We start from the raw sequence: 25,110 nt of genomic DNA, 5'->3' as shown, positions 1-25,110 counted from the left end.
TAATGTATATTATGCCATATTAAATATAATTTCTTATACTCTGGAACGGATTATTTTCTCTTCCTTTATTTCTTATAGGAAAAATTAGTTTGGTATACGTCATTTTTGGTCTAAGTCTACCTCCTGGAACGAATTAACGACGCATACCGAGGTACCACTGTAAGCTGAAACTGGTGGGCTTAAGGGTCCTGTATTTATACTACTTTTTTATTACTGGAAAGTTCTTGAATGTTCTAGAAGTTACTACAAGTTTCTACTCAGCACTGAATCTATCTGGAATTCCCATTGAAAATGTGTAAATTTCAAAATATCACTGTCCTGGTCACAAAAGCAAAGTTTGTGGTGAGTAATAACCATTTTGTGTACTTTTGAGGCATAAGCAATTATAAAATAACACTTACTACCCAGGGACAATTTTTATTTATTACACAGTGTAATGAATCTTAATAATATCAGCCACAGCCTGTTTGTGTCAAAGACTCAGTGCCGTTGATGCTGAGAGCTTCAGACTTTAACACGGAACCTTAAGAATCCTAACTGTGTCTGAGTCTGTATCACGCTGCCTCAAGCACTATATTGAATCCTAAGAATATCAGCCATAGTGTCTCTGTGTAAAACACTCACACGCAGAATAGCAACAGCATCCTCACTCAATTATACACACGTGTAGGGTTAATATAGCTCATGTAATACTCCTTTACACTCGTGTGTGTGCTGTATGTGAACGTAGAGGTATTGCAATACATGGGCAATAGCAATGTGTCTGTTTGCACAGTGATACACGTGGTCAGCCACAACGATAACCCAGTTTGGCTCTGTGAGCCTCGGGAATTTACATAGAACCCCAATAATCCTTAAGGTGCCTTTGTAAAGATATGAGCCTACATCATTAACAATGAATCCTATGCATCACTACAGTGATGTAGTCTGGCTCGAGTCTGATGATGACATCCATTACAGAGAAGACTTATACTCGTAGTTTCATCTGCTAGAATTGTTACTTTGGCCAACAGCATCCTTACTGGATAATACACGCGTGTAATATCAATGGAGCTTATGTAATAGTGAAATACACTCGTGTGTGTGTGCTATATATTATTGTCTATTGAATACATTACAGTCGTAATGTTGATGTTTGCACGTGCGGTGTAGTGATAGACAAGGTGGACCAAGATTATGCCTTAGTCTCGCTCTGTGAGCCTCAGCCATGAACTGGGGAACATAAGAATCCTAAAAATGCCTTAGTTTGACTGAGCATCAAGCTGTTGACATGAAGCCTAAAAATCTTCAACGTGTCTTAGTCTGGATGTATGATCCTTGGGCATTATCAATCAACCCTAAGTTTAAATAATCCATAAGAGGTTTTTTCGTGGTTAGATCGCGTAAATATATAAATGTGTCATTAAACATGCCACCACCCGACACAGACAACTAGTAAGGGTTGTCACGTAAACAGAACGTGCCAATTCGTCACTAGTACAGCACGCCGGTGTGTTGGAGAGCCAAGCCACAACATTAGTGAAATTTATATTGATGTTGTTATAAAATCTATTTCACCATATGAATTCTGCAGGCCGATTTTGTGTCCGCAGTGCTGATGCTTACAGAACGTACCCGGTACTCGTTTAAGCCAAGGGTTCATCTGGGAGAGCCTCAGAATTGGTTCTGAATCCACTCACCATTGATGACAGCCATTGCCGTGAGTCACGTGTAGGTGACCATGTTTGTAGCTCAGTGCTCAGAGCATCCCATCATCATTGCACATCCGTAGTCACTCTCGCTCATGTAGACATTCGCACACAAACAGACAAACAGGCTGGAGGGGCAAGTATTGTTAGCGAGTGGCACTTTAAGGCCGGTATGGAACACGAGGGGGTGGGTGGCCAGCACCACGTCAGGCCGCCGTTGTCTCCCTAGTGGCAGTTTTAACCTACTACACCAGGTAGTCATTTGAGGCTGAGTCGACCTAGGGGAGGCTCATGACCAATTCAGAAAATTGTCACTGGTGTTGGCTGTGAACGGGAATCGAATTTGTGTTGCCAGGTTCATATTGTAGCACGTTAACCACTATGCTACCACTCCGCAACATACACACAAGACACAATTACACGCACAATAAGACACATGGAACTCACACATGAATGCCAGCAGGTTGACCACAGCTCCCTGCAGGGCGCTGATCGTGGCGATGTCTTTTTTGCTGGGAGATGAGGGTGGATCTCCCTTCTGAGCATCTCTCCTGTGAGACAAAAACCAGGAGTGACACACACAGCCAGTGTCTTACAGAGCATCATCACGCACATCATAATCATACACAGTATCATACTACACATCATCACACACAACATCATCACCCGCCATCATCACACATACCATCATCACACATGGCATCATCACACACGGCATCACAAACGGCAACATTGCGCACAGCATCACAGCACACAACCCTCGTCTTACACAGCATCATGCCACACATCATCACACAACATAACACAGCATCATCACACATCATCATCATCATCATCACACATAATCATCATTACTCAGCCCATGTTCCACACAAGGCGTCACCCCGTGTGTTAATCGGTGCAAGTTCATAGTCCATACCGGTTTGTCTCTTTCAGGTGAACCTGCAGGAGTCAGACACAGGGGGCGTGAGTCAGTTCACTTCCAGCCACGTTAACCACACGGTGATTGGTAGACGCGATGAGGCTGCACTCAGACATTCGCGTGGCCTAGTGTTGTGGTTGTAATCAAGACAAAGCCATGGATGCATTAGGTCTCAATGATTCTCATCAGCAAGGTGTGGCCTCTAAAACTGTTGCCACTCGGTACCTGATGTCATGGCAAGAGGCGTCCGTGGCACTTGACATCGAGTTGCAGTGATTGTGAACCAACATTCAAAATAATGATCCACTGCGAGCGTGAATTACAACCAGAGCGTGGTGTTACCAGAGTCCATAATTTAGCAGGGTGAACATTTGTTGAGGCAAGCAATCTCGGGATTTGTTTCAACTTTCAAAGACTCATCAGCAGTGAATGCTGAAATATAACTGCTTCTGGCTTTCCTGATGTTAAAAGCCCTTCCGTGTTCAGCATTACTAATGGTTGGTATACATTTGGTAAAATGAAAAATTTAAATGTAGTGTCAAGTGGCCTCAATCTGATGTACATTACAGGATTATGCGGTTACAATTTGTAATGCCAATGTCTGCATATATTACCAACCAATTACTCGAGGAATTTGTGTGTTAATAGTTTTTTTATTATTTTGAAATTCAGCACTAGTTTATATTTTTATTACAATATACAAATCCAAGTTGGTGAACTTGACTCTACATTTACTTTCAGAACCCATGGGCTATATGCTGTCTTGACAATGGAAGTGGCGTTATCCTGTGTTTTGTGTTGCAACACATCTGCCAAGTTTACCAACGTAATGAACACGCGAACTGGGGCACTTGCCCTGGCTCCGTGAGCGCTCTACCTGCAGGAACGTGAGTGAGTCCCTCTCCTCCTGCAGAGCGTACAGGCGCGTGGCTGCTGCCTGGAGCTCGCTGATCTCGTGCTCATAATGAGCGATGTTCTCCTCGATCCGGGACAGCAGCTCGCGCCCCTTCACATCCACGCGATCCAGAGCTGCCCTCTCGTCCTCATCCAGCATCGTCCTCATGCGGGTGAACTCGCCTGAGATGCCAGCCTTGGTCTGGAGCATGGAATCCTGCAACGGGCGTGTGATGGATTCTATAAATTAATATTCCATGCTGCTAAGACCAAAGTCACATTGTTTTCCAGTTTCTCGAAACCTATTTTTCCCTGCTGCCACGTTATGTCTTGGAACTCGCATCTCATTGAACAGGTCGATAACTTCAGGTATCTAGGTGCTATCTTGCCCTTCAAATTGATCATATCGTTTAATAAACAAAATCTTCTATATAAATAAACAAATTGTCTCACCTCGGCTCCATCTTGATATAGTCCAAGCCGCCATCCTCATCTTTGACTCGTGTGAAATCATCGACTGCCTAGCCTCTTGTTCCATTATACCACCTGGCTGCCCACTTTCACCTTGATGCCTCCACAAATACGCCAAGTATGTAAGGACCTCCTAAATCTACAAATTCCCAGTCGCAACCTCAATAAGTACCTCCCTGTTCTCTCTAAAATGACCATATGTTAAAACTAGAGTCTGTGACGCGTTCTTCCACGCTGCTGATACTACCCCACATTACTGGAGTGTCCTTGCCTCTCAGCCTAGGCTGGGCTCCCTCCCTTGCCTCCAACACGATTAGAGGGCTGCGTAATGATTGAGATATGAACCAGTGCTGGAATCTACCTTCACAAACCTGCACTGACCCATGCAACTAAGTATGGCCAACTAGCTTCAATGATCAACACGATGTTGCGGAACCTTCGTCCAGAAGTGTATTGGCAAGGATCTGTAAATTATTTACCAAAACAGATAAGCACACGAATCACCTTCTTCATAGATTTGTCTCTGCACATCAATTAAAGTATTTTGTACACCATCTATTTGACCCATGGCTTTTTGGGACTGAATTATTGTATCAATACTGGCAGACCTCGCTAAATGCTCAGTATGCTTCCTGAAGAAGTGAGCGCTTATAGAATCAACGCTAAAATTGGGCATTGTACTGTTGTATATATGGGGATGTGTTCCCATCAGCGTTATTACTTTCGGATGACCAATATATGAGGGCTTCATTGGAGTATCGGTAAAAGCACCAAGAATACAGATGGTAAACATTATTTAATGAATAAAAAATAATTATAACAACCTCATTAAGTATGACATGCTGTGCATAATACTGTACTCCTGCCACCATGTCAGCAGTGGGAGACGAGGGTAGAGCAGCTGCTGCACTCCCAGTCTGGGGTCATTCTCAGAGAAGAGCTCCAGGACCTCTGTGAACTTAGCGGTGACCTCAGTCTACATTTCTGTGACGAGGTATCTTTTAGATGGAGCCTGGAACTCTATCCTGGTCGAGTGAGTTCTCACCTCGCTAACATAAAAAAAAAATGGATTGTTTTAATTTTTTTTATAAAAATCGTGATAATAGAATCATGGGGGGTGGGGTTCTGGTTGGCTCAGCATGCGTCGCTCTCGTTGGCTGAGCGAATGATGAGGGGTGGGTACGTTTCCTAAGCCAGCACTGCTGCGTGTTCCCACTCGTAAGAGCTTTATACAATACTAGCTGTACCTGGTGAAACATTCACTGATCTAGCAGATCTTAATTAAACATTCACGCATTTTTGTTACTCATATTTTTCAAATACACAATTGCCATATTCTAGGATCTTTTCCAACACTAGATGAGGTGAATCACACGATATGACTCTTGATTGAGCAAGATATAATTGTATACTCTTTGGTTTTTTCGGTAAAGTCACGTATGTTTAAAAAAATTTTAATTAAATCACGACGTTTCGGAGGCAACACAAACCTCCATCTTCAGGTGGCAACGTCACAGCAAAATTACTGTATCAAGTGAAGTGATACAGTAATTTTGCCGTGACGGTGCCACCTGAAGACGGAAGCTTGTGTTGCCTCTGAAACGTCGTGATTTAATTTATTTTAATTTTATTTTTTACCTACGTGACTTTACCGAAAAAAAACAAAGAGTATGGACCGTACTATGGGAACCTCATATGGACCGTTTCAGTCACGAAAACTTCAAATCTAGAAAAGATATAATTGTCCTTGACTAAAAACAGACTTAGGTAAGTTAATGCATTTTTCATCAAACGTTTGACATTGTGACTTATTGATTGTAAATAAAAAAAGCCAATCGTATGGGGAATTGTTAGCGTATGAAACTGAATGTTAATTTCGTGTCTAATGGAATAAGTACACTGTCGGAGGTTGCTCCATCGATCATTTTTGCTTCGATTATGCAAGTTTGTATTTGAGTAAAAGTAAGTCTTGTACCATTAAGTAGTCCTCACAATGACATTAGGTTTCTAAGGAGCATGATAACGGCTCCTACTTTAAGTTTCAGTTCATGAGAAGGCATTCCGGTTGGAGTAAGACTTTAACAATTCTTCCGGGATTGCAAGTTGATCAGCAGTATCATCACTCACAATAGTATCCACGCACTAGAAAAGCACTCAGCTCCATTGTTGAGATAAAAAAGTCTGCATTTGTAACATTCAGTATTGCGCTTCATTTAAGCTGGTCAGGAGTAATCGTAGAAAAGTAAATGTCACCGTATAGTTGCGCAAATGTATCTTGATTTTCTGGATAGCAGTGTGAGTGTAATGTTGCTGTATCGTCTGTTTTCCATCAACAACGTCCAGGAGCTATTCCACAAGTTCCGTTTCACTTTCCAGAGCTCGCAAATTCTGTTTCAGCTTCAGCACCTGTAATTCTCCCCAGAAACGATGCTTCTTTATACAAGAGGCCGTGATCCATGTAAAGTAACCAGTAGGACTTGCCTCCAAATTGTTTACATTTAACTGTTCGATAACCCAATAAGCTATCAACAGCCTGGCATACGTGTGTGCTTCATCCCAGACAATTAGTTTCGATTGGAATATATTTGTGGCTTCGTGTTTGGCTTTATATTGCAAGTCAATGTTGCAGTTATTTTCAAAGGGATTTTAGAGACTGAATGAGCAGATCAGCCTCCAGCTAATATTTTTGCTGGTATTCCTGTTGACGTAACTGGTGTTGCTATATCCCCTTTACCTCTAATAGTAGAGTGACATAGTGCTGACTCTTGTACAGCAGCTGCAACTGTAGGTGGGCCGTTAGCACACACGCCGTTGAGCATACATGTGTAGTGACATAGAATGGTCACTACTGTGTTGGCCCGTACGAGGGCTGGGGGCCCCAAGGGGGTGCCTGGGGGGTCACGTGCTGGAGGGATCCGGACCTTCCCAGAGGTGGGGGAAGTGAGGCGTGTCCTGGGAAGGGAGGCGTGGCCTGGAGAGAGCCAGCCACGCCTGGGCGGAGCCGGCCACGCCAAAGCAGATATAAGCGTGGTGTGAACGCAGAGCAAGGCTGTTGTACTGTACTCCAAAGAGAAGACATCATCGGTCGTCAAGTCCCGAGTCGTCGTCCTGGGCCAGGCAGGCCGTTGCCTGCCTGGTCCAGTCTGTGTCGTGTTCCAGAGTGTTAGTGAGTTGAGGAAGGTGGTCACCACCGTATGTACAGTGTTATATTACTTACCGTTTAATAAATAGTGTTGCCTCCAAGCTGCGTGTGTGTGCACCTAATTCGAACCCATTACATTTGGCGTCAGAAGGTGGAAAAATAAATATTGCTTGGTGTTATCCTAGGGAAGTAAAATGGGCACACGAAAAACAAATATAAAACTCATCTGGACGTCTTCGTACGACGGGGACGGTGTGACGACTATCCTTCGGACAGCCCCGGGGATGGCAGCCCCGGTGACAGAGAGAGAGAGATGGCGGGACTGGCATCGCACCGCTGCTTCGCCGCCATCGGGAACGGAGCGACGGAGCCGCGGGGAGAGGACACCATCGTCGCTGCGGGGGCTGGCGGGGGAGGCCCGGGCATGCGGGCCACGCGGTGGGCCCGCCATTTCGGCGGCTGGTCGGGGCGCGGTTCCCGCCAAAGCGCCGTTCCCGCCATTTCGGCGGCGGGTCGGGGCGCTGTTCCCGCCAAAACGCCGCTCCTGCTGCCAAAATGCCGCTCCCGCCGACATCAACGCCTGCGGAGGTGGAGTTCCACACGTTCGGGTGGCGCCCCCGTCTTCTGCTCGAGCGCGAGAGGGTGGATGGGTTCGCAAGAGCAGGCCGTGTTCACCATGCAAGATTCTTCGGGGTGTCCCAGTGCTCCACCTTGCCGCCCTCCACTATTCACAGTTTGCCAGGCGAGTCGTGACATGACAAACACCCGGCCTCAAGAAAAATAATAATAACTTCACCCATCTTGCGTGTGCCGGGTTGCGATCGCGGGTGTTTTTTTTTAACTCGCTGGTTTGCGGAGCGTGTTCGTCCGGTTGTGTGCGTGATAAAGTGACGCGGCGACCATGCGGGTTTCTGCTTGTAACAGTGTTGTTGTTACTTACAGCGTCGAGATCGGTATCTTCTGGGTGTAGTTAATGATTAATTCGTTGTTGGTGTCCCGAGCTCCGTTGATATCCTGTATGTTGCCGTGTTAATGACTCGTGTTGTTACATCGTTGTGTTGCGAAATCGCCATTGTTATTGTGTATACTGTATGGAGTTTCGCTCGTGATTGTCACTTGTAACTGTCAGAAACTTTGATCGTCATTGTTGCCAATGTACAGACCGTATGGAGCTTTGCTTGAAATTGTTAACAGTGTATGGACTGTTGGGTACTTGCTTGTGATTATTTACTATGTACGGATTGTCTGGAGTATTGATTGAGTGTTGCCATGTGGGGACTGGATGGAGCATTGCGCCAAATGATTGACTGTACGAACTTCGTATACTGCATATACTGTATTAATCTATTCGGCGATTTTTGACGTTTGTGTCTATTTTTTTTTTGCTCTCAAAATTCGAATGCCCTGAGTCCCATGGTTAATGTTGAAGGGGATTTTGAAATGACAGGTTCGGTTTGTTTCAAACTCACTGGTTGGTTCCTGTCCGTTGTTGCACAGATGATGTCTTTTGTGCGGGAATGCTCCTTGTGTTCTACATGGATCGGGGGTGCGTTTCCGTTAATTGCCGTCAAATTGCGTTGCTCTCTCCACTCGGTTGGTACAGCTGCATGCTGCAATGCGAGTCTCGGAGATGATGTGTACGGATACGGGATGTGAGGTGTATTGTTGTGACCATTGAATATTCGGGATCGTCACAAATTGTGCGTACCTGTTTGGCATTGGATCAGTTCTGTGGGGGATCATAATTCAAATTGTATGTGTTGTGATGGTGTTAAATTGCGATGGTGACATGCTGCCAGGGATTTGGAATTGTGGTGCTGGCTGTCACTTATTTTGGGGCGCAGATCCTGACCAGGATGTCCCAGTGAGTGTTGCGTGTCTAACATGAACGTTGTGGTCCCGTCATGCTATGGCTGACGGCTTGACCTGACAGCCCGGAGATTGAAACACTCCGTGGTATGTCTAGCCTAGTGGGCTGTGCGCTCACAGGGCTCGGAGAGTGTGGTCCCGTCATGCAATGGCTGACGGCTTGACCTGACAGCCCGGAGATTGAAACACTCCGTGGCATGTCTAGCCTAGTGGGCTGTGTGCTCACATGGCTCGGAGAGTGTGGTCCCGTCATGCAATGGCTGACGGCTTGACCTGACAGCCCGGAGATTGAAACACTCCGTGGTATGTCTAGCCTAGTGGGCTGTGCGCTCACAGGGCTCGGAGAGTGTGGTCCCGTCATGCAATGGCTGACGGCTTGACCTGACAGCCCGGAGATTGAAACACTCCGTGGCATGTCTAGCCTAGTGGGCTGTGTGCTCACATGGCTCGGAGAGTGTGGTCCCGTCATGGAATGGCTGACGGCTTGACCTGACAGCCCGGAGATCGAGACACTCCGTGGCTTGTCTAGCCTAGTGGGCTGTGCGCTCACATGGCTCGGAGAGTGTGGTCCCGTCATGCTGTGTTTGACGGCTTGACCTGACAGCCCGAAGATCGAGACACTCTGTGGCTTGTCTAGCCTTGTGGGCTGTGCGCTCACATGGCTCAGGGAGTGTGGTCCCGTCATGCTATGGCTGACAGCTTGACCTGACGGCTCGGAGGTTGAGACCCTCCGAGGCGCGTTGAAACAGTGGGCTGGAGATTCGTAAGGTTCAGGTGGAGTTGTCCTGTTACGTTGAGACTGTATCCCTCAGTTGTTAGGGTGCATGTTGTGCAGTGAGTGAACGATGGGTCGTCTCAGCTCGGTCGGTACAGCTATATGCTGCGATGCGAGTCTTGGAGAGAGACTGGGTCGTCTCAGCTCGGTCGGTACAGCTATATGCTGCGATGCGAGTCTTGGAGAGAGACTGGGTCGTCTCAGCTCGGTCGGTACAGCTATATGCTGCGATGCGAGTCTTGGAGAGAGACTGGGTCGTCTCAGCTCGGTCGGTACAGCTATATGCTGCGATGCGAGTCTTGGAGAGAGACTGGGTTAAAATCCCACCGATATGGCCGACGCGTGCTGCTGGTTGTGACGCCGCGTCGGAAAGGCGGTGGTAACATGGAAATTCCCCCCCCGATATGGCCGACGTGTGCTACTGGTTGTGACGCCGCGTCGGAAAGGCGGTGGGGTGGTAACATGGAAATTCCCCCCCCAATATGGCCGACGCGTGCTACTGGTTGTGACGCCACGTCGGAAAGGCGGGGGGGTGCTAACGGGTGACTGTCATTGCATGCGTGATTCTAACGGGGGGGGGGGCTGTGCTGGAGCGTAAGTGGGTTAGCCAGTTTTCATGTATATTTGTTGTTAATTCCCCGTTTTCTATGCGGTTCCCTTTTACCCTCGTCGATTCTGTATATATTACGTGATTGTATTTCTTATCGGTCGCCGGTCATTTATTGATGTTGCTGGTTCGGAGGCACACCTTTTCGATGTTTCACAGTTGTGTTACAGCCGGGGACGGCTGTCTGTTAATACAGGGGGGGGTGATGTAGTGACATAGAATGGTCACTACTGTGTTGGCCCGTACGAGGGCTGGGGGCCCCAAGGGGGTGCCTGGGGGGTCACGTGCTGGAGGGATCCGGACCTTCCCAGAGGTGGGGGAAGTGAGGCGTGTCCTGGGAAGGGAGGCGTGGCCTGGAGAGAGCCAGCCACGCCTGGGCGGAGCCGGCCACGCCAAAGCAGATATAAGCGTGGTGTGAACGCAGAGCAAGGCTGTTGTACTGTACTCCAAAGAGAAGACATCATCGGTCGTCAAGTCCCGAGTCGTCGTCCTGGGCCAGGCAGGCCGTTGCCTGCCTGGTCCAGTCTGTGTCGTGTTCCAGAGTGTTAGTGAGTTGAGGAAGGTGGTCACCACCGTATGTACAGTGTTATATTACTTACCGTTTAATAAATAGTGCTGCCTCCAAGCTGCGTGTGTGTTCACCTAATTCGAACCCATTACACATGTGTTGGACTTGAGTTATAGCGCGCCACACATTCTCTTCCACTGTTGCTATGCGAGCGAGCAGAGTACAGTGGGGGGTATGTGAGGACAGGGTTGTTGTTGTAGGATTAGGTGAGGGGGTCGTTAAGTGTTGAGACAGGTGTTCGGGGTAGCCGGGGGGACACAGGCCAGCGATTGGCTAAGAGGGTACTTGGGTATTAGCTGGCATCGCGCTGGCGGCAAAAACAAGGTCACGTGAGACCGGGGGCCAGGGGGCGAGTAATAAGCGGGGGGTTGAGATAATTAATGGGGATTAATTGGTATGGGGATATAAACCACAACGCGACAGCGAGAGGGGGTCTTCTGGTCGGCGTCTTGGATGGAGCTGCAGCGACGGTGCCCGGGGAATCGCAGAGCAGGCAGTGACGGTAGTAGAGCAGAGAAAGCGTGGGTTAGCAGCGACAGGCGGAGTGGAGATAGAGAGACAGTGATAGCGAGAACGCAGTGTGCAAACAGGGGTAGCCATGCATCTGAAGGATGCAGTGTAGAATAGCAGTAGAGTCGACAGACCTAGCGAGAGAGAGACGCGGAGGAGACGCGGCACGGCGAGAGAGAGACGCGGAGGAGACGCGGCGAGGCGAGAGAGAGACGCGGAGAGACGCGGAGCGGAGTGAGGGCACGGAGCGACGCGGAGCGGAGTGAGGGCACGGAGAGATGCGGAGCGGTGGCGCGGCGGAGGTGGACTCTTCAGCGGAAAATAAAGAGAACAGAAAGACAGCCGAGTACGAGTCCTACATATGCGTGTGTGCCGGTAGGGTGGAGGAACTGGGGCAAGGGTCACGGTAGACCTCGTGGGGAAGCCCCAAGAACCCTCTGGTGGGTTCGAGAAGGGAGGCGTGGCTAGGGCGGAGCCAAGCCGCGCTGAGGGGAATATAAGCAGCAGAGAGCGAGAGCTCCAAGCTGCCGGTTCTGGGAGTGGACTCGTCTCTTCGTCGTCGCTACCGCCTTCACCTGGGCATTGCGCGGCCGGACAGTAGTTTGCTGTCTCGATCGACGCCATCGGTGCAATGCGGCAGGGTCGTGTCTGGGCTGGGTCGTGCGGCAGCATCGTCGTGAGAGAGGGAGCCGGAGTTGGTGGCGTGAACACAACAACAATAAAAGGGGAGGATGGTGCCTCTTGCGACTACCCTGTCTCTGACTGAGTGTGTGCGACGCACGCCACCCGAACACACACACAAGTTTCCAACAAGAAGGAAGAAGAGACCTATGACACAACACTTCGAAAGAGTGATAGATGCCATTCAGGGCAATAGCACGGGATATATATATATATATGCAAGGAGACATATGCATAGTCCTGCAGCAAAGTGTTCATACGCTCAATAAGTTAGGAAAGGATGCAAGACTGAGGATTAACGTGGAAAAGAAAAGGCAAAGACAATGGTGTTCAGAAGGGATACATTGAGAAAGAAGCAATAATACAAAGCAGCAAGATTGTGAATGTAAAGGAACTTGTATTCCTTGGGACATCTATTGACATGGGACAATGACTACACTAAAGACGCAATAAGAGCGAGAATTGCAAAGGCAAAATGATTAATGGCAGGATTTAATAACATCTGGAGAAGCAAGCAAATCAGCTACAAGAACAAACTGAACATCATAAGAACATGTGTGTTCAGTACAGCTTTGTATGCTTGCGAGACTTGGACATTAACAAATACTGACAGACATAAGATATTGGTACTCGAAATGTATTGCTATAGAAGGATACTGCATCTAAGCTGAACCCAAAGAGTGACCAACGTAGAAGTAAGAAAATATGACACACAGAAGAAGACCTGATGATGCAGCAATGATAAGGAAACTGGCACTACACATATGTAGTATGGAAAACAACAGGCAAATGAAAACTATGTTGTTGTTCAGAAATATGGAAGGAACCGGAAAGAGAGTTAGACCTCACAGAGAATGGATTGACATTAAAGATTGGTACCAGGAAGATGTGGCACTACTAGAGCATATTGATAAGATAGAGAGGAAAGTGGAAACCAATGACGACATGGGCAGTAGACACCTACTACGGGCTATCTGCCCATGGATCGTCATGATGATGTTCACCAGGTAGGGCAGTGGTGGTGTGGTGGTCATCAAACTGTGCGGTGAGTCATTTATGAATGGGTGCTGGGCTGTCTTCACCAACCCACATTGACCAGCATGGTAATGTATTGTTAAGCAATCTGCTAGCATGAAGGTTGTGGCAAGGCCTCAATGTTACACTGGTTTAACAAAGGGTATAATTTATCCATAAGAGTGCTTTTTAGTACATGTGTAGTGTAATAGTGCCGGCTGGTGGACAGCGGCGGAAACTGAGGTGGACAAACAGTACACACGCCGATGAGGGTGTGCACGGTGTGTTGGCAGAGAGAAAGAACTCAGGCAAGGGTCATGGAGGACCCCATCTGGACGGCCCTGGAACCTGCTAGCAGGTTTGAGAAGGGAGGTGCGGTCAGGGCGGAGCCAGGCCGCTCTGGGAGCATAAAAGGAGCCGAGAGTGGGGTCTCGGGGCTGCCGGTTCTGGGAGTGGACTTGTCTCGTCGTTGCTGTCATCTCGTTGCCGTCGTCACTGCAGTCTTCACTAGATATTGCGCTGCTAAAAGTTGTTGGCTCAGTCGGCATGGTCAGTGTTTGACCGTTAGTGTTGTGTACAGGCTAGGCTAAGCAACTGTAGAGAGTGTGTGGACAAAACTGTGGAAGTTGATAAACAAAAGGTGCCTCCTACGAACCTTGTCTCCGAATCATTGAAACTACAAATGCACAATGTAATTTATATAAATACACGAACCCCTCCCCCATCCCCTGGTCTCCGAACCTGATTGGCTCACAAGTGATGACATCGCATTTATTTCTTTATTTAAGAACAATTCTCGCTGTGGCCTGATGAAGCTGGTTGCAATTACCGGTGAAATGTCATACTCAAATTGTAAATGTTGTGGGTTTCCTCTCCAACACACCGGTTTGTTGAACTAGTAATATCTAATTGACATGTTTTGTTTATGTAACAAACCTTACAAATTGGCGGTGTTGGGTGGTGGTGGGTTTAATGACACATTCATATTGTCACGATCTAACTCCAAAAAAACCTCTAATTTGAATAATAATAGTCGCAAAAGCCTAAGTGTTAACCTGGTGTAAATTATTATTACCATCACAAAGTGACTTGATGGAGGATATAAATCAATCTTTAGCAGGCCGGGGTGTTGCAATGCTCATGACACATTGCCAGGCAACTCTGTCCTGGGTTACACACCATGCGGAGTGCAGGCCGCCTAGATTACGATGCCTGAGATCGGCCTCAATCGTGCGCGTTCAGGTCAGCCTCGGCCTGCCCCTGGGCCACCTCCAATCCTGAGTAAGGCCATCAATGATTGCACACAGTGCTCTGGTGGGATCATCCAATGCGTCAGCCCTGCAATGTGTCCACAGAGCCAGATCCTCCTGGCTGTGACTGCTTCAGACAGCAAATGTCATGCTGTTCATCGATGGACTCCGGTATTTGAGATACATTCGCAGAGTGAATGTGAAGTCTCCGTCGCAAGCAACACTGGTCAAAGGCGTCCAGTTCTCTATATGAGGATACGCCCTATTCTAGGACATATATTTAGTTAGAATGTAAATCCATGCAGTTGATAACAAATAGGCTCAAACCCATTCCTTGCAGAAATGTTAAAAGTATACGCAATTGCATCATTATCGGATGCCTTATACCAGGAGTGGGGAACATTTTTTCTGCCAAGGGCCATTGGACATTTATAACATCATTCGCCGGCCATGCAAAAGTATCAAATTAAAGATTATCCCGTTATATTTGGTCAAAACATTTAATGAACTCACCCCTAATGTGATGGCTGGAACTGCCAAATGATTTCGCGAGTTTTATGCGGCCCGCGGGCCGGACGTTCCCCACCCCTGCCTTATATGCACAACACCAAGATTCAGTCATTAATACATCACAATGAATGCAAACTGAAATGCAAGTAAAACAAGTTTTAACATTCCATTACGTATGAATTGTCTATTGTATACTTGGGTGTGTGATGAAACAGTTTTCCCTGCGTTCCCTGTCATATATCAAGTCAACTCTTGTGTTCTAGAATTAAAGAGCTAAGATTTTCTATGAAATTTTATCACAATCTTTACTTCTTTTAAGTGTTAGTTTTTAATCCAATGCACTTTTATATTATCAAACCCATAGAAAGTAATTCAATTTATCCCATATACAGCTTTGCAGTGGTACTAAAAATTAACTTGTTTGTTATAAACGTTGCATTTTAAAATCCACATTCAAGCAGCAATATAAATAATGTATTGCTATTTCCAATGATACTGAAGGCTCACTTGAATCTACGGAGTTGTCCTCAGAGAGAGTCACAGACTTTACGCAGGGTGGAGGCCACGAGATTACCAGAGCCCACAGGTCGTACCTGCACGTCTTTGCGAGTGGCCTTCATCTGTCCCACAGATGCCTCCGCTTTCTTCCTCTTCTCATCCACCGCTCGCGTCTCTTCTCCGACTCTACTCTGTAAAAGACGAAGTCACCAGAGGAGACTCCACTCCTTGAGCGGCTCCCTCTCAGCCCCACTCCACACAGAGCCCTCCACAGTGACAGCTCTATAATTGCCCACCAGAAGAGTGCCACGGAAGTCAGCCTGGACTGACTTAACAGTCTGTAAGCAAGAAGGCACAATGAAGAGAGAATAATAACTTCATGTTTTCTTTAATGCGATGTGGAAGTTGCGAATTTGTCAGCTCGTGTCCAGGTGTTGTAGAGGGCACAGCAGGGGACAGGGACATGATCGTTCAACACAATGGCTCTTCACTTCACGAGCAACATCCAAACACGGCCTTCCTCCAGCACGGCTCGCTCAAAAAGCCTCGACCCACCCTCCTCCTCCTGCACTCAAACTCCTGTCCCTTCCTTTCCCTGCCAAAACCGAATGGCTACCTTGAACTGAAGCGATCCCATTCTCACACCGTGAGGTACTCACCTTCCGTGTATCATGCTCATCCTCCAGTGTGTCGACATCATGCCCTCTATGTTCTCCGGTGATGGTACAGGCAACGCACACCAGGCTCGCGTCCTGCTTGCAGTAGAATTTGAGCTCCTCTTTGTGCTTCTTGCATCTTCTTTCCTCCAGGCTGACAATGGGAGCCACCAGGACGTGGTCCATCAACTTGGGGTTTTTCAGATGAGGCTTCAGGTGGGTCTCACACAGGGACATCTCACACCTGAGGCAGGTCTTCACTGCAGGAGTCTCCCCATCATCACAGGTGTCACAGAAGACAACCGCAGCCATCCTCTCTCCAACTCTGAGCTGCTCCACCAGGTTGGCGAGCGCCACGTTCCTCTTCAACTGGGGTCGCTCAGGGAAGGCCGCTCTGCACTGCGGGCAGCTGAAGCTGCTCGCTCTCTCCCAGATACCGTCCAGACACCGGAGGCAGAACGAGTGTCCGCAGCTCAGCGTGGAGGGGCAGTCAAACGTGCCCAGGCAGATGGGGCAGCTCAGCTCACTGTCGACACAATCACTGGGAGACGCGCTCGCCATGGCCCATGGCTTCACTCGGACTCAGTCGCTCGCCGCGGCTCACAGAGGAGCGATCGCAGAAGCAGCAGCTCACACAGCGGAGACGAATAAGGAAATGAACTGACTTCACCTGCAGTGAAGTTATAAATACTTCGAGACACGCCCTGGAATGTTCCACACGGCGGCTGGGCTCACCTGTGTAGACGTGGCGGTACAGTCACGCACTGTGTGAGCTAAAACTGATTTTTGTGTTTAGTTTGTTGTCCTTCCCCTGCACTTCCAATTAGCACGGTTGGCTACGTACGGTGTGGAAGAAGTTCAACATACATACATACATAGCTTTGACCGGTCTCAATTGATATATTTGTACAAACAAAACCCAGCAGCAGCAACCCGGGACACAGCGATAATGGTTTGTCCCACAGGCTGATTGACCGGCTAGGTCAGGCTGTGTGCATTGCACTATGGAACCGCACCTTGTGCAAACATTCTGATGTAAAGGTTAACTTGTTTTTTTCCCAACTGTGTCTTTATTAATTTTTTTCTTGCAAGGCCTGTTTGTTTAAGCTTCACAGTCTGTAATCGTCTTCCACCTTTATCAACTAATATTTAACTACTGGCTTCATGCATCCTCTGTTGATCTGTCAATTTTTTTTAATTCTTACGACACAGTTTTATCCTGAGTGGACGGTGGTTGTATGTATGTTGAACTTCTTTTACACCATACTTAATCAACCGTGCTAATCGAAGGTGTGTGGGTGAGTGTGTAGGTGGGTGATTAATTTAGTGTGTGGGTGAGTGGTTGGGTGAGTGGGTGTGTGGGTGAGTGTGTGAGTATGTATGTTATACTTATTTCGCAGCGTACGTAGCCATTCGTGCTAATCGAAGGTGCGAGTGGGTGGTGGTGGTTGAGTGAGTAAGTGGGGGGGGGGGTTATTTGGTGAGAGGGGAGACAGATGGGCAGGAGGATGGCGTGAGGGTGGGCGAGCAGGCGGTGAGGTAGGGCTGGAGGAAGGGTGGCTGGGAGGGCGTGCGGTTGAGTTAGTGGTTCCTTGGGTGGGTTGCCTCACGCATTACCACAGCGAACAGCCCCTGGCTAAACAAACATTGTGGTTCATTTAAGCTCATTATATGACTTTCACCGTCCATTTTCCTATTATGCGTAAAAAAATATAGGATTTAAATCTTAATAACCTAACAAATATATATTCATCACCTATTGTTAATGTTAAGATTTGACATCCTGGACTCGCTGAGTTTGGTCGATTCTATTAAAAAAAACGATTTTTCTTTTACCAGGTAAGGCCCACTGAGGTTTATAGCTATTTTCAGAAGCGACCTGGCCACAATTGATAGCTCAACGACGTGGCTTATTACGTGGACATTTCTAGCAGCCAAACACTCTAAACGCACTTTTCTAAGTGTGAAGGGAATAATTGGAGGATCCGGAGAAAAATTCACGCGACTACGGGGAGAGAGACAAGCAAACATATTCTTAGGTTTTTTCGGTAAAGTCAAGCAAACTCCAAGTACATGTACAGGCGTCAGGGTCGGGATCGAACCGACGACGTCCTGTATACCAGGCGAGGTAGTTAACATCTTCCAGCCACCGCGACGAGATGTAAAAAAATCACAGCAGAACAACGAACAAGGAAACGAGCTGACTTCACCTGCAGTAAAAATATAAACACCACGAGACGCGCCCTGGAATGTTGCACGCGCAGCCCGCACTCACCTGTGTAGACGTGGCGTCACATTCACACACACAGTGTCAAGGTTAAAGAGTCGCAATTGATATATTTTTACAAAAACCCCACGGTAACCATGAAAACGGTGATGGTTTGTCCTATAGACTGGTTACACCCGCTTGGCTGAGGCTGTGTTTTTCCACTGTAAACCTCACCGTGTAAATTTGTATTAAAGATTTAAAATTATAAGTAGGCTATCGCGACCAATATTATCTATAAAACGTGTTTTTGGGGTAGATCGCGTAAATATAAGTGTCGTTAAACCCGCCACCACCCGACACAACCAATGAGTAAGGATTGTCACGTAAACAAAATAAGTAATATTTAAAAAATATTTTTTTTTAACACGCTTTAATGAAATGTACCATACTCTTCTTGGTTCTTTCGGTAAAGTCACGTAGAAGGGAAGTAATAAAATAATAAAAATAAAACATAACAAAATAATTCTCACGACGTTTCGGCCACAACGCAAGCAGCCGAGGCGACAGCGTCAGACACTGTTGCCTCGGCTGCTTGCGTTGTGGCCGAAACGTCGTGAGAACTGTATTTTATTATGTTTCATTTTTATTATTTTATTACTTCCCTTCTACGTGACTTTACCGAAAGAACCAAGAAGATGAATCCCTGCAGTCACGAAAGCTTTAAATCGAAATGTTATAATGTTTTATTTTTATTATTTTATGTTTTATTTTTATTATTTTATTATGTTTTATTTTTATTATTTTATTTTTATTATTTTATTATGTTTTAATTTTATTATTTTAGTATGTTTCATTTTTTTTATTATGTTTCATTTTTATTATTTTATTACTTCCCTTCTACGTGACTATACCGAAAGAACCAAGAAGATGAATCCCTGCAGACACGAAAGCTTTAAATCGAAATTGTACCATACTCGTAATGGCAGAACTCGACGACTCCAGGAAGTGGCCCCGAAGCTTGCCACAACGTAAGGGACCGTGGTGATTTACAGCCAACGTCAGTTGAGCATGGACAATTAAACCCAGGCCGAAACATAACATGTAAAAAAGATTGTTTAAAAATACTTGTTTAATTTCTTATAGAGTATAGTATTGTCATCAGTATGACGTAAGTATACCAAGTTTGCAGTCGATACCACATTGGGATGTGGGTTAAACTTTAGTTAAAAGATTTGAGGATACGACAACAACAACAGTGAGTTAAATAAAAGCGTGTAATAATACTAATAAAAACATTCCGGCTAGGGTGAGGCTGTGCGTTTTGCCCAGCAAACCACACAGCTGTCAGTTCGTATTCAAGGTTTAACAAAAAAAGATTCCCCTAAACCAGGGGGTTCAGAAACCAAAACAACAAGGAGAGACATTTTTTCTTATTTTTTACAATTCGGTAAGTAAAAGAGAAACCAAACAACTCATTATTTCAAGAGCCGCAATACAACGTGGTGTGTGTACGAGAGAAGGTGGTGGTCCTTGATAAATAAGAACGTGGTGTGAGTACGAGAGACCGTGGTGGTGGTGGTCCTTGATAAATAAAAACGTCTCACGAAGCAGCCGTCCCTCAAAGAGCCGCACGCTGCTACGGAGCTGCAGGTTGCCGACCCCGTGCCCTGAACCAACTGGCATGACCGTCAAGTAATAATACTTTCATTAGTATAATGTTATAATAATAATTAAATTATTACTTAATTTGAAATAGATAATAATTAAATGACGATTCAGCTATTTTTTTATGTATTATTAATTTAATTATAATTAAATAACTGAAATACTGACACCTAAACAATAATTAAATAAAAAATAAATGGTTGTGCTATAATACTTTGACGATAATAATGCAACAATAGTATTTTTATAATAAAATAATACATTTCTACTGATTACATAATCATGCAGTAATGGTAATATAATAATTAACATTTACAAAGCGCCATTGAACAATCGCTCTCGGGGTGCTATGCGTGGTAAGTCATAAAATAGTGAACATCACCCAATGAAAGAAGTGAGAAGGATATTTGAACATCACTAAAGGGAGAAAGCCATTTTAAACAGAGACGGCTTTAGTGGAGATGTGAAGATGAGCAGTGCCTCGGAAGTCCCCTTGACCTCGAAGGGCAACGAGTTGCAGAGTGTAGGTGCCACAATTGCCAACGCACCTCCACGTGTGCAGTCTGGAGACGGTGGGACGGTGAGCAACGCACAAGCTGAGGATCTTGACGATCTTGATGGAATATTCGTGGCTGAAGGAGGTCATGAACGTAGCGAGGAGCAAGCCCATTTAAGGCGAAGGCGAGTTGGTTGGAGCTGCCTTTTTCTCGTTTCTGTCATTGCCTCTTCTTTCTGCAAGGATTTGTTTTTACACTTTGCAGTTCTTTCTTGGTCTCATTATCTCCATCAGAATATCTGCGAAACGGGTTTATTCCTGGGGGAGATGTTCCCCCTGGTTAATGGCGGCTGGTGAGTAGTGTGTGTGGTGAGTAGTGTGTGTGGATGGTGAGTGGTGAGTAGTGTGTGTGGTGAGTAGTGTGTGTGGATGGTGAGTGGTGAGTAGTGTGTGTGGATGGTGAGTGGTGTGTGGATGGTGAGTAGTGTGTGGATGGTGAGTGGTGAGTAGTGTGTGTGGATGGTGAGTGGTGAGTAGTTTGTGTGGATGTTGAGTGGTGAGTCATGTGTGTGGATGGTGAGTGGTGAGTAGTGTGTGTGGATGGTGAGTAGTGTGTGTGGATGGTGAGTGGTGAGTAGTATGTGTGGATGATGAGTAGTGTGTGTGTATGGTGAGTGGTCAGTAGTGTGTGTATGGTGAGTGGTGAGTGGTGAGTAGTGTGTGTGTATGGTGAGTGGTGAGTAATGTGTGTGGATGGTGAGTGGTGAGTAGTGTGTGTGGATGGTGAGTAGTGTGTGTGTGTGCATATGAGATGGTGAGTAATGTTTGTGAATATCGGCTGGTTTGTCGTGTGTAGATGGTGAGTGGTGAGTATTTGTATCAGTGCTCGCAGACAGACAAGAAGCAATGATATAAAATTACTTTACACGGGGTTACAAACCTCACGAGGTACCCCATGGAATGTGCTCAGATGTTTAAGGAATGTAAAAACAAGCCCCGCATCACACAAACATACAAACCTGTCTAGATGTACCTGTAGATTCGCGCCGTTGGCTTTAACAAGTACCAGCGTGTGTCACGCTAGCGCTCATTATTTCCCGCCTGTTGATTGGCCAAAACAACATTTACAATCGGGGATGTTTACACGAAAGAAAGTGTTTCTGTATTTAAAAGTTTAAATGCAATAACATGTTTAAAACATACTTGAAAGTTGAATTACAATTGATTAAAATAATTTGTCTTGCTATGACCCACGGAGAGAGAAACCATTATCAACCATAGGGGTGATTCCTGCCATTATTTCACAATGTTACGACTAAAACTTTACCATATTCCGTCGATTCAAATTGTAATTTGTTAATCATTGCATAATAATCGTTACAGTGATTTTATAATGCTGTATCTTGCTTTGTATGTTTATGTTTTAAAGTAAAAGTTAATGCAAAATTATTGCTACCCCCCCCCCCCCCACCCGTTGACTGAGTGGTACATCCCGAACAGCCCAACAGCTACGGTGAGCAATGTGGATCAAAGCAGATACCGGTAACGAGATTTGTTATTATCACAGATGTTAATTTGGCATCTTTGAACTGACGTACACCAGAATCGGAATATTTACACTGCACGAGAAATCCGATGACCTGTAAAGCTCTTTGTAACAGATGTCCAGTAGGAGCACGGGGTAAGAACGTTACAACAACAAACAGAACACAAACATGATAGTAGCGCAAGTACAAGGAAAGTTAACACATCACCATAACACATCCACAGTATTTTAACACCATAACACACCTAACTGTATTCTTAGTTTTTTCGGTAAAGTCACGTCTAAAGATAAAATAATAAATTAAATAATAGAATACGACGTTTCGATTGCAACACAAGCAATCATCATCAGGTATAATGAAATAGCGACATAAAATCTAACCAGAAAACTATAGACAGACATATTAGCAGACAGATATCACCAAGATACATAGAGAGAGCAACACAGGTAACAGAGAGAGGTGGTCGTCTCTGTGGGGTGGCCTTAAATAGACAGAGGGCGGACGCAGAGAGAGGGAGGGGGGGGTTAGAGCACCAAGATACATAGAGAGAGCAACACAGGTAACAGAGAGAGGTGGTCGTCTCTGTGGGGTGGCCTTAAATAGACAGAGGAGGGCGGACGCAGAGAGAGGGAGGGGGGTTAGAGAAAAAATTAGCATATCAATGAGTGGACAACAAAACGTGGTGCTGCAAGTGCGATGACACGGCAAGCAAGTCTGAAAATCAGGAGAAGGACACACTAATATTAAATAACCTAGTAAAATATCGAAATGTAATGTAATACAACACAGAGGGTCGGTCAACACACAATTAACGCATAGCCTGGTTGATTACGTATTTCAAAGATTGCGTCCGCCCTCCTCTGTCTATTTAAGGCCACCCCACAGAGACGACCACCTCTCTCTGTTACCTGTGTTGCTCTCTCTATGTATCTTGGTGATATCTGTCTGCTAATATGTCTGTCTATAGTTTTCTGGTTAGATTTTATGTCGCTATTTCATTATACCTGATGATGATTGCTTGTGTTGCAATCGAAACGTCGTATTCTATTATTTAATTTATTATTTTATCTTTAGACGTGACTTAACCGAAAGAAACAAATAATAATTCCTGCAGTCACGAAAGTTCTAAAAATTAAGATTTTTCGGTAAAGTCACGTAGGTAAAAATTCTAAATAAAAATTAATAAAAGTAAAATAAAAATTAAATAAAAATCACGACGTTTCGGAGGCAACACAAGCTTCCGTCTTGCCTCCGAAACGTCGTGATTTTTTATTTTATTTTACTTTTATTACTTATAATTTTTTACCTACGTGACTTTACCGAAAAAAAACCTAAGAATATGAATCCTTGCAGTCACGAAAGCTTCAAATCTAGAACACCTAACAGTAGTTTAATACGTAAAGCTTTCGTGACCATATCCATTATATAGTTTTATTCGGGTTAACCATCTAACCCAATCAACCTGCATTATGCACATCCACAGTATATATACATATAAAAGTTAGTAGTTCCCTGCGTCTTGTTGACATTCGGGCGATTGCCACAAAGTGCTTTGCTTTATCCACCGCTTTCTTTGTTGTCGGAGTGCAGCGACGACTTCGCCTTGGCTCCGTGTCGCCATGGACTGCGTCTGTAGCGCGTTGTGGCGAACGGCGTGCGAGTGGTGCAGCTCGTTGACGCACAACAGCAGCAGCTGCTGCTGTTGTTGTTGTACAACATTAATGGTTGACGCCTCATCAATGTCTCTTTCAATTCACGACGCGTGTTTTAATCGCCGATGTGACTTTTTTACTTTGACGACGTAATTCTTGATTTGAAGCTTTCGTGACTGTAGGCATCCATACGCTTTGGTTGTTTCGGTAAAAATATCTACGTGACTTTTACCGATAGAACCGATGAGTTTACTTCTCATAAATTTCTCACAATAACCTCGCCTTAAAGCTTTCGTGACTTCTTGGTCAGGTCTGTCATCTCGACAGACCTGTTCTCCATCTGAGGACGGCTCCTTGCGTTGTGGCCGAAACGTCGTGAGAATTATTTTATGTTTTATTATTTTATTATTTCCATTCTACGTGACTTTAACCGAAAGAACCAAGAAGAATAACCTCGCCGTTGACTGTTTACAGCTCAGATCTAGCACGTGGTGTGGGTATGCAGAGCTGTCAACCCCTTGTCAGCGCCCTACTTTGTTACGGACCAATCCAGACGTGATCGGTCACCCCGTGTCCCTTATAAACCTCAGCGTTCATGCTACAAAGTCCCCATCACAAGGGAGAAACACAAACAAATAGACAAACACAATGTTTTTACTCAATTTCCCTGTACAGGAATACGGGTACACCCGTATGGGTTGACAGGTTTGGGTATGAAACAGCATTACACATCACACTATACAGCACTCTATGCACTGTCTATAACTCAGCTATAGTATATGGTGAGGGTATGTAACAACATTACACATCACACTCTACAGCACACTATGCACTGTATGTAACTCAGCTATAGTACATGGTGAGGGTATGTAACAACATTACACATCGCACTATACAGCACACTATGCACTGTATATAACTCAGCTATAGTATATGGTGAGGGTATGTAACAACATTACACATCACACTCTACAGCACACTATGCACTGTATGTAACTCAGCTATAGTACATGGTGAGGGTATGTAACAGCATTACACACACACGTGTACTATATCTGAGCTTTACACAGTAGATAGTGTGATGTGTCATGTTAGAGACAACCTCATTGCTTGGGTCCGGGTAACGGCCCCCCAGATAGTAAATATAAACACACCCGGACATAGCTACTCATTGGTGTGAGTCACTCTCTTTCATTTAGATACAATACTGACGCATTTACAACTCATTCAAAAATATTAATATAAACACAAAATCACATAGCTACTCAGTGGTGTAAGTTACACTCTCATAGACACACGAAGAAACCGAAATGCACGCAAATATTCGTGCAAATTCACACGTAGTAAATCGTTTTGTCGAAGTTAACAGGCATGTGTCACTTGATATCGAGGACACCCTTGCTAATGAGAAGTTCAATCGAGGGACGTTCCCATTAAAATATTTTAACCATCAACATCCTGGGGGCTCACAACATCGGAGATGAAC

General features: G+C 45.5%; 1 protein-coding gene across 1 annotated transcript in view; it reads right to left on the bottom strand.

The window, feature by feature from the left end:
• LOC144733219 (E3 ubiquitin-protein ligase TRIM11-like) overlaps positions 1-18,816 on the bottom strand; it is a 42,876-nt gene extending 24,060 nt beyond the window's left edge. The window contains exons 1-5 of the mRNA XM_078615014.1: positions 16,059-18,816; positions 15,495-15,590; positions 3,488-3,721; positions 2,608-2,630; positions 2,136-2,239 (exon numbers count right to left, since the gene is read on the bottom strand). Of these exons, the coding sequence (XP_078471140.1) occupies positions 2,136-2,239; positions 2,608-2,630; positions 3,488-3,721; positions 15,495-15,590; positions 16,059-16,616 (1,015 nt within the window). The 5' untranslated portion in view covers positions 16,617-18,816. The remainder of the gene's footprint in view (positions 1-2,135; positions 2,240-2,607; positions 2,631-3,487; positions 3,722-15,494; positions 15,591-16,058) is intronic.
• Between the last annotated feature and the right edge of the window lie 6,294 nt (positions 18,817-25,110).

Source organism: Lampetra planeri, chromosome 45 (genome assembly GCF_965212315.1).
Source record: "Lampetra planeri chromosome 45, kcLamPlan1.2.h2, whole genome shotgun sequence".
Lineage (NCBI taxonomy): Eukaryota > Metazoa > Chordata > Hyperoartia > Petromyzontiformes > Petromyzontidae > Lampetra > Lampetra planeri.
Note: the sequence above shows the minus strand (reverse complement) of the source record. Positions and strands in the feature narration are given on the sequence as shown.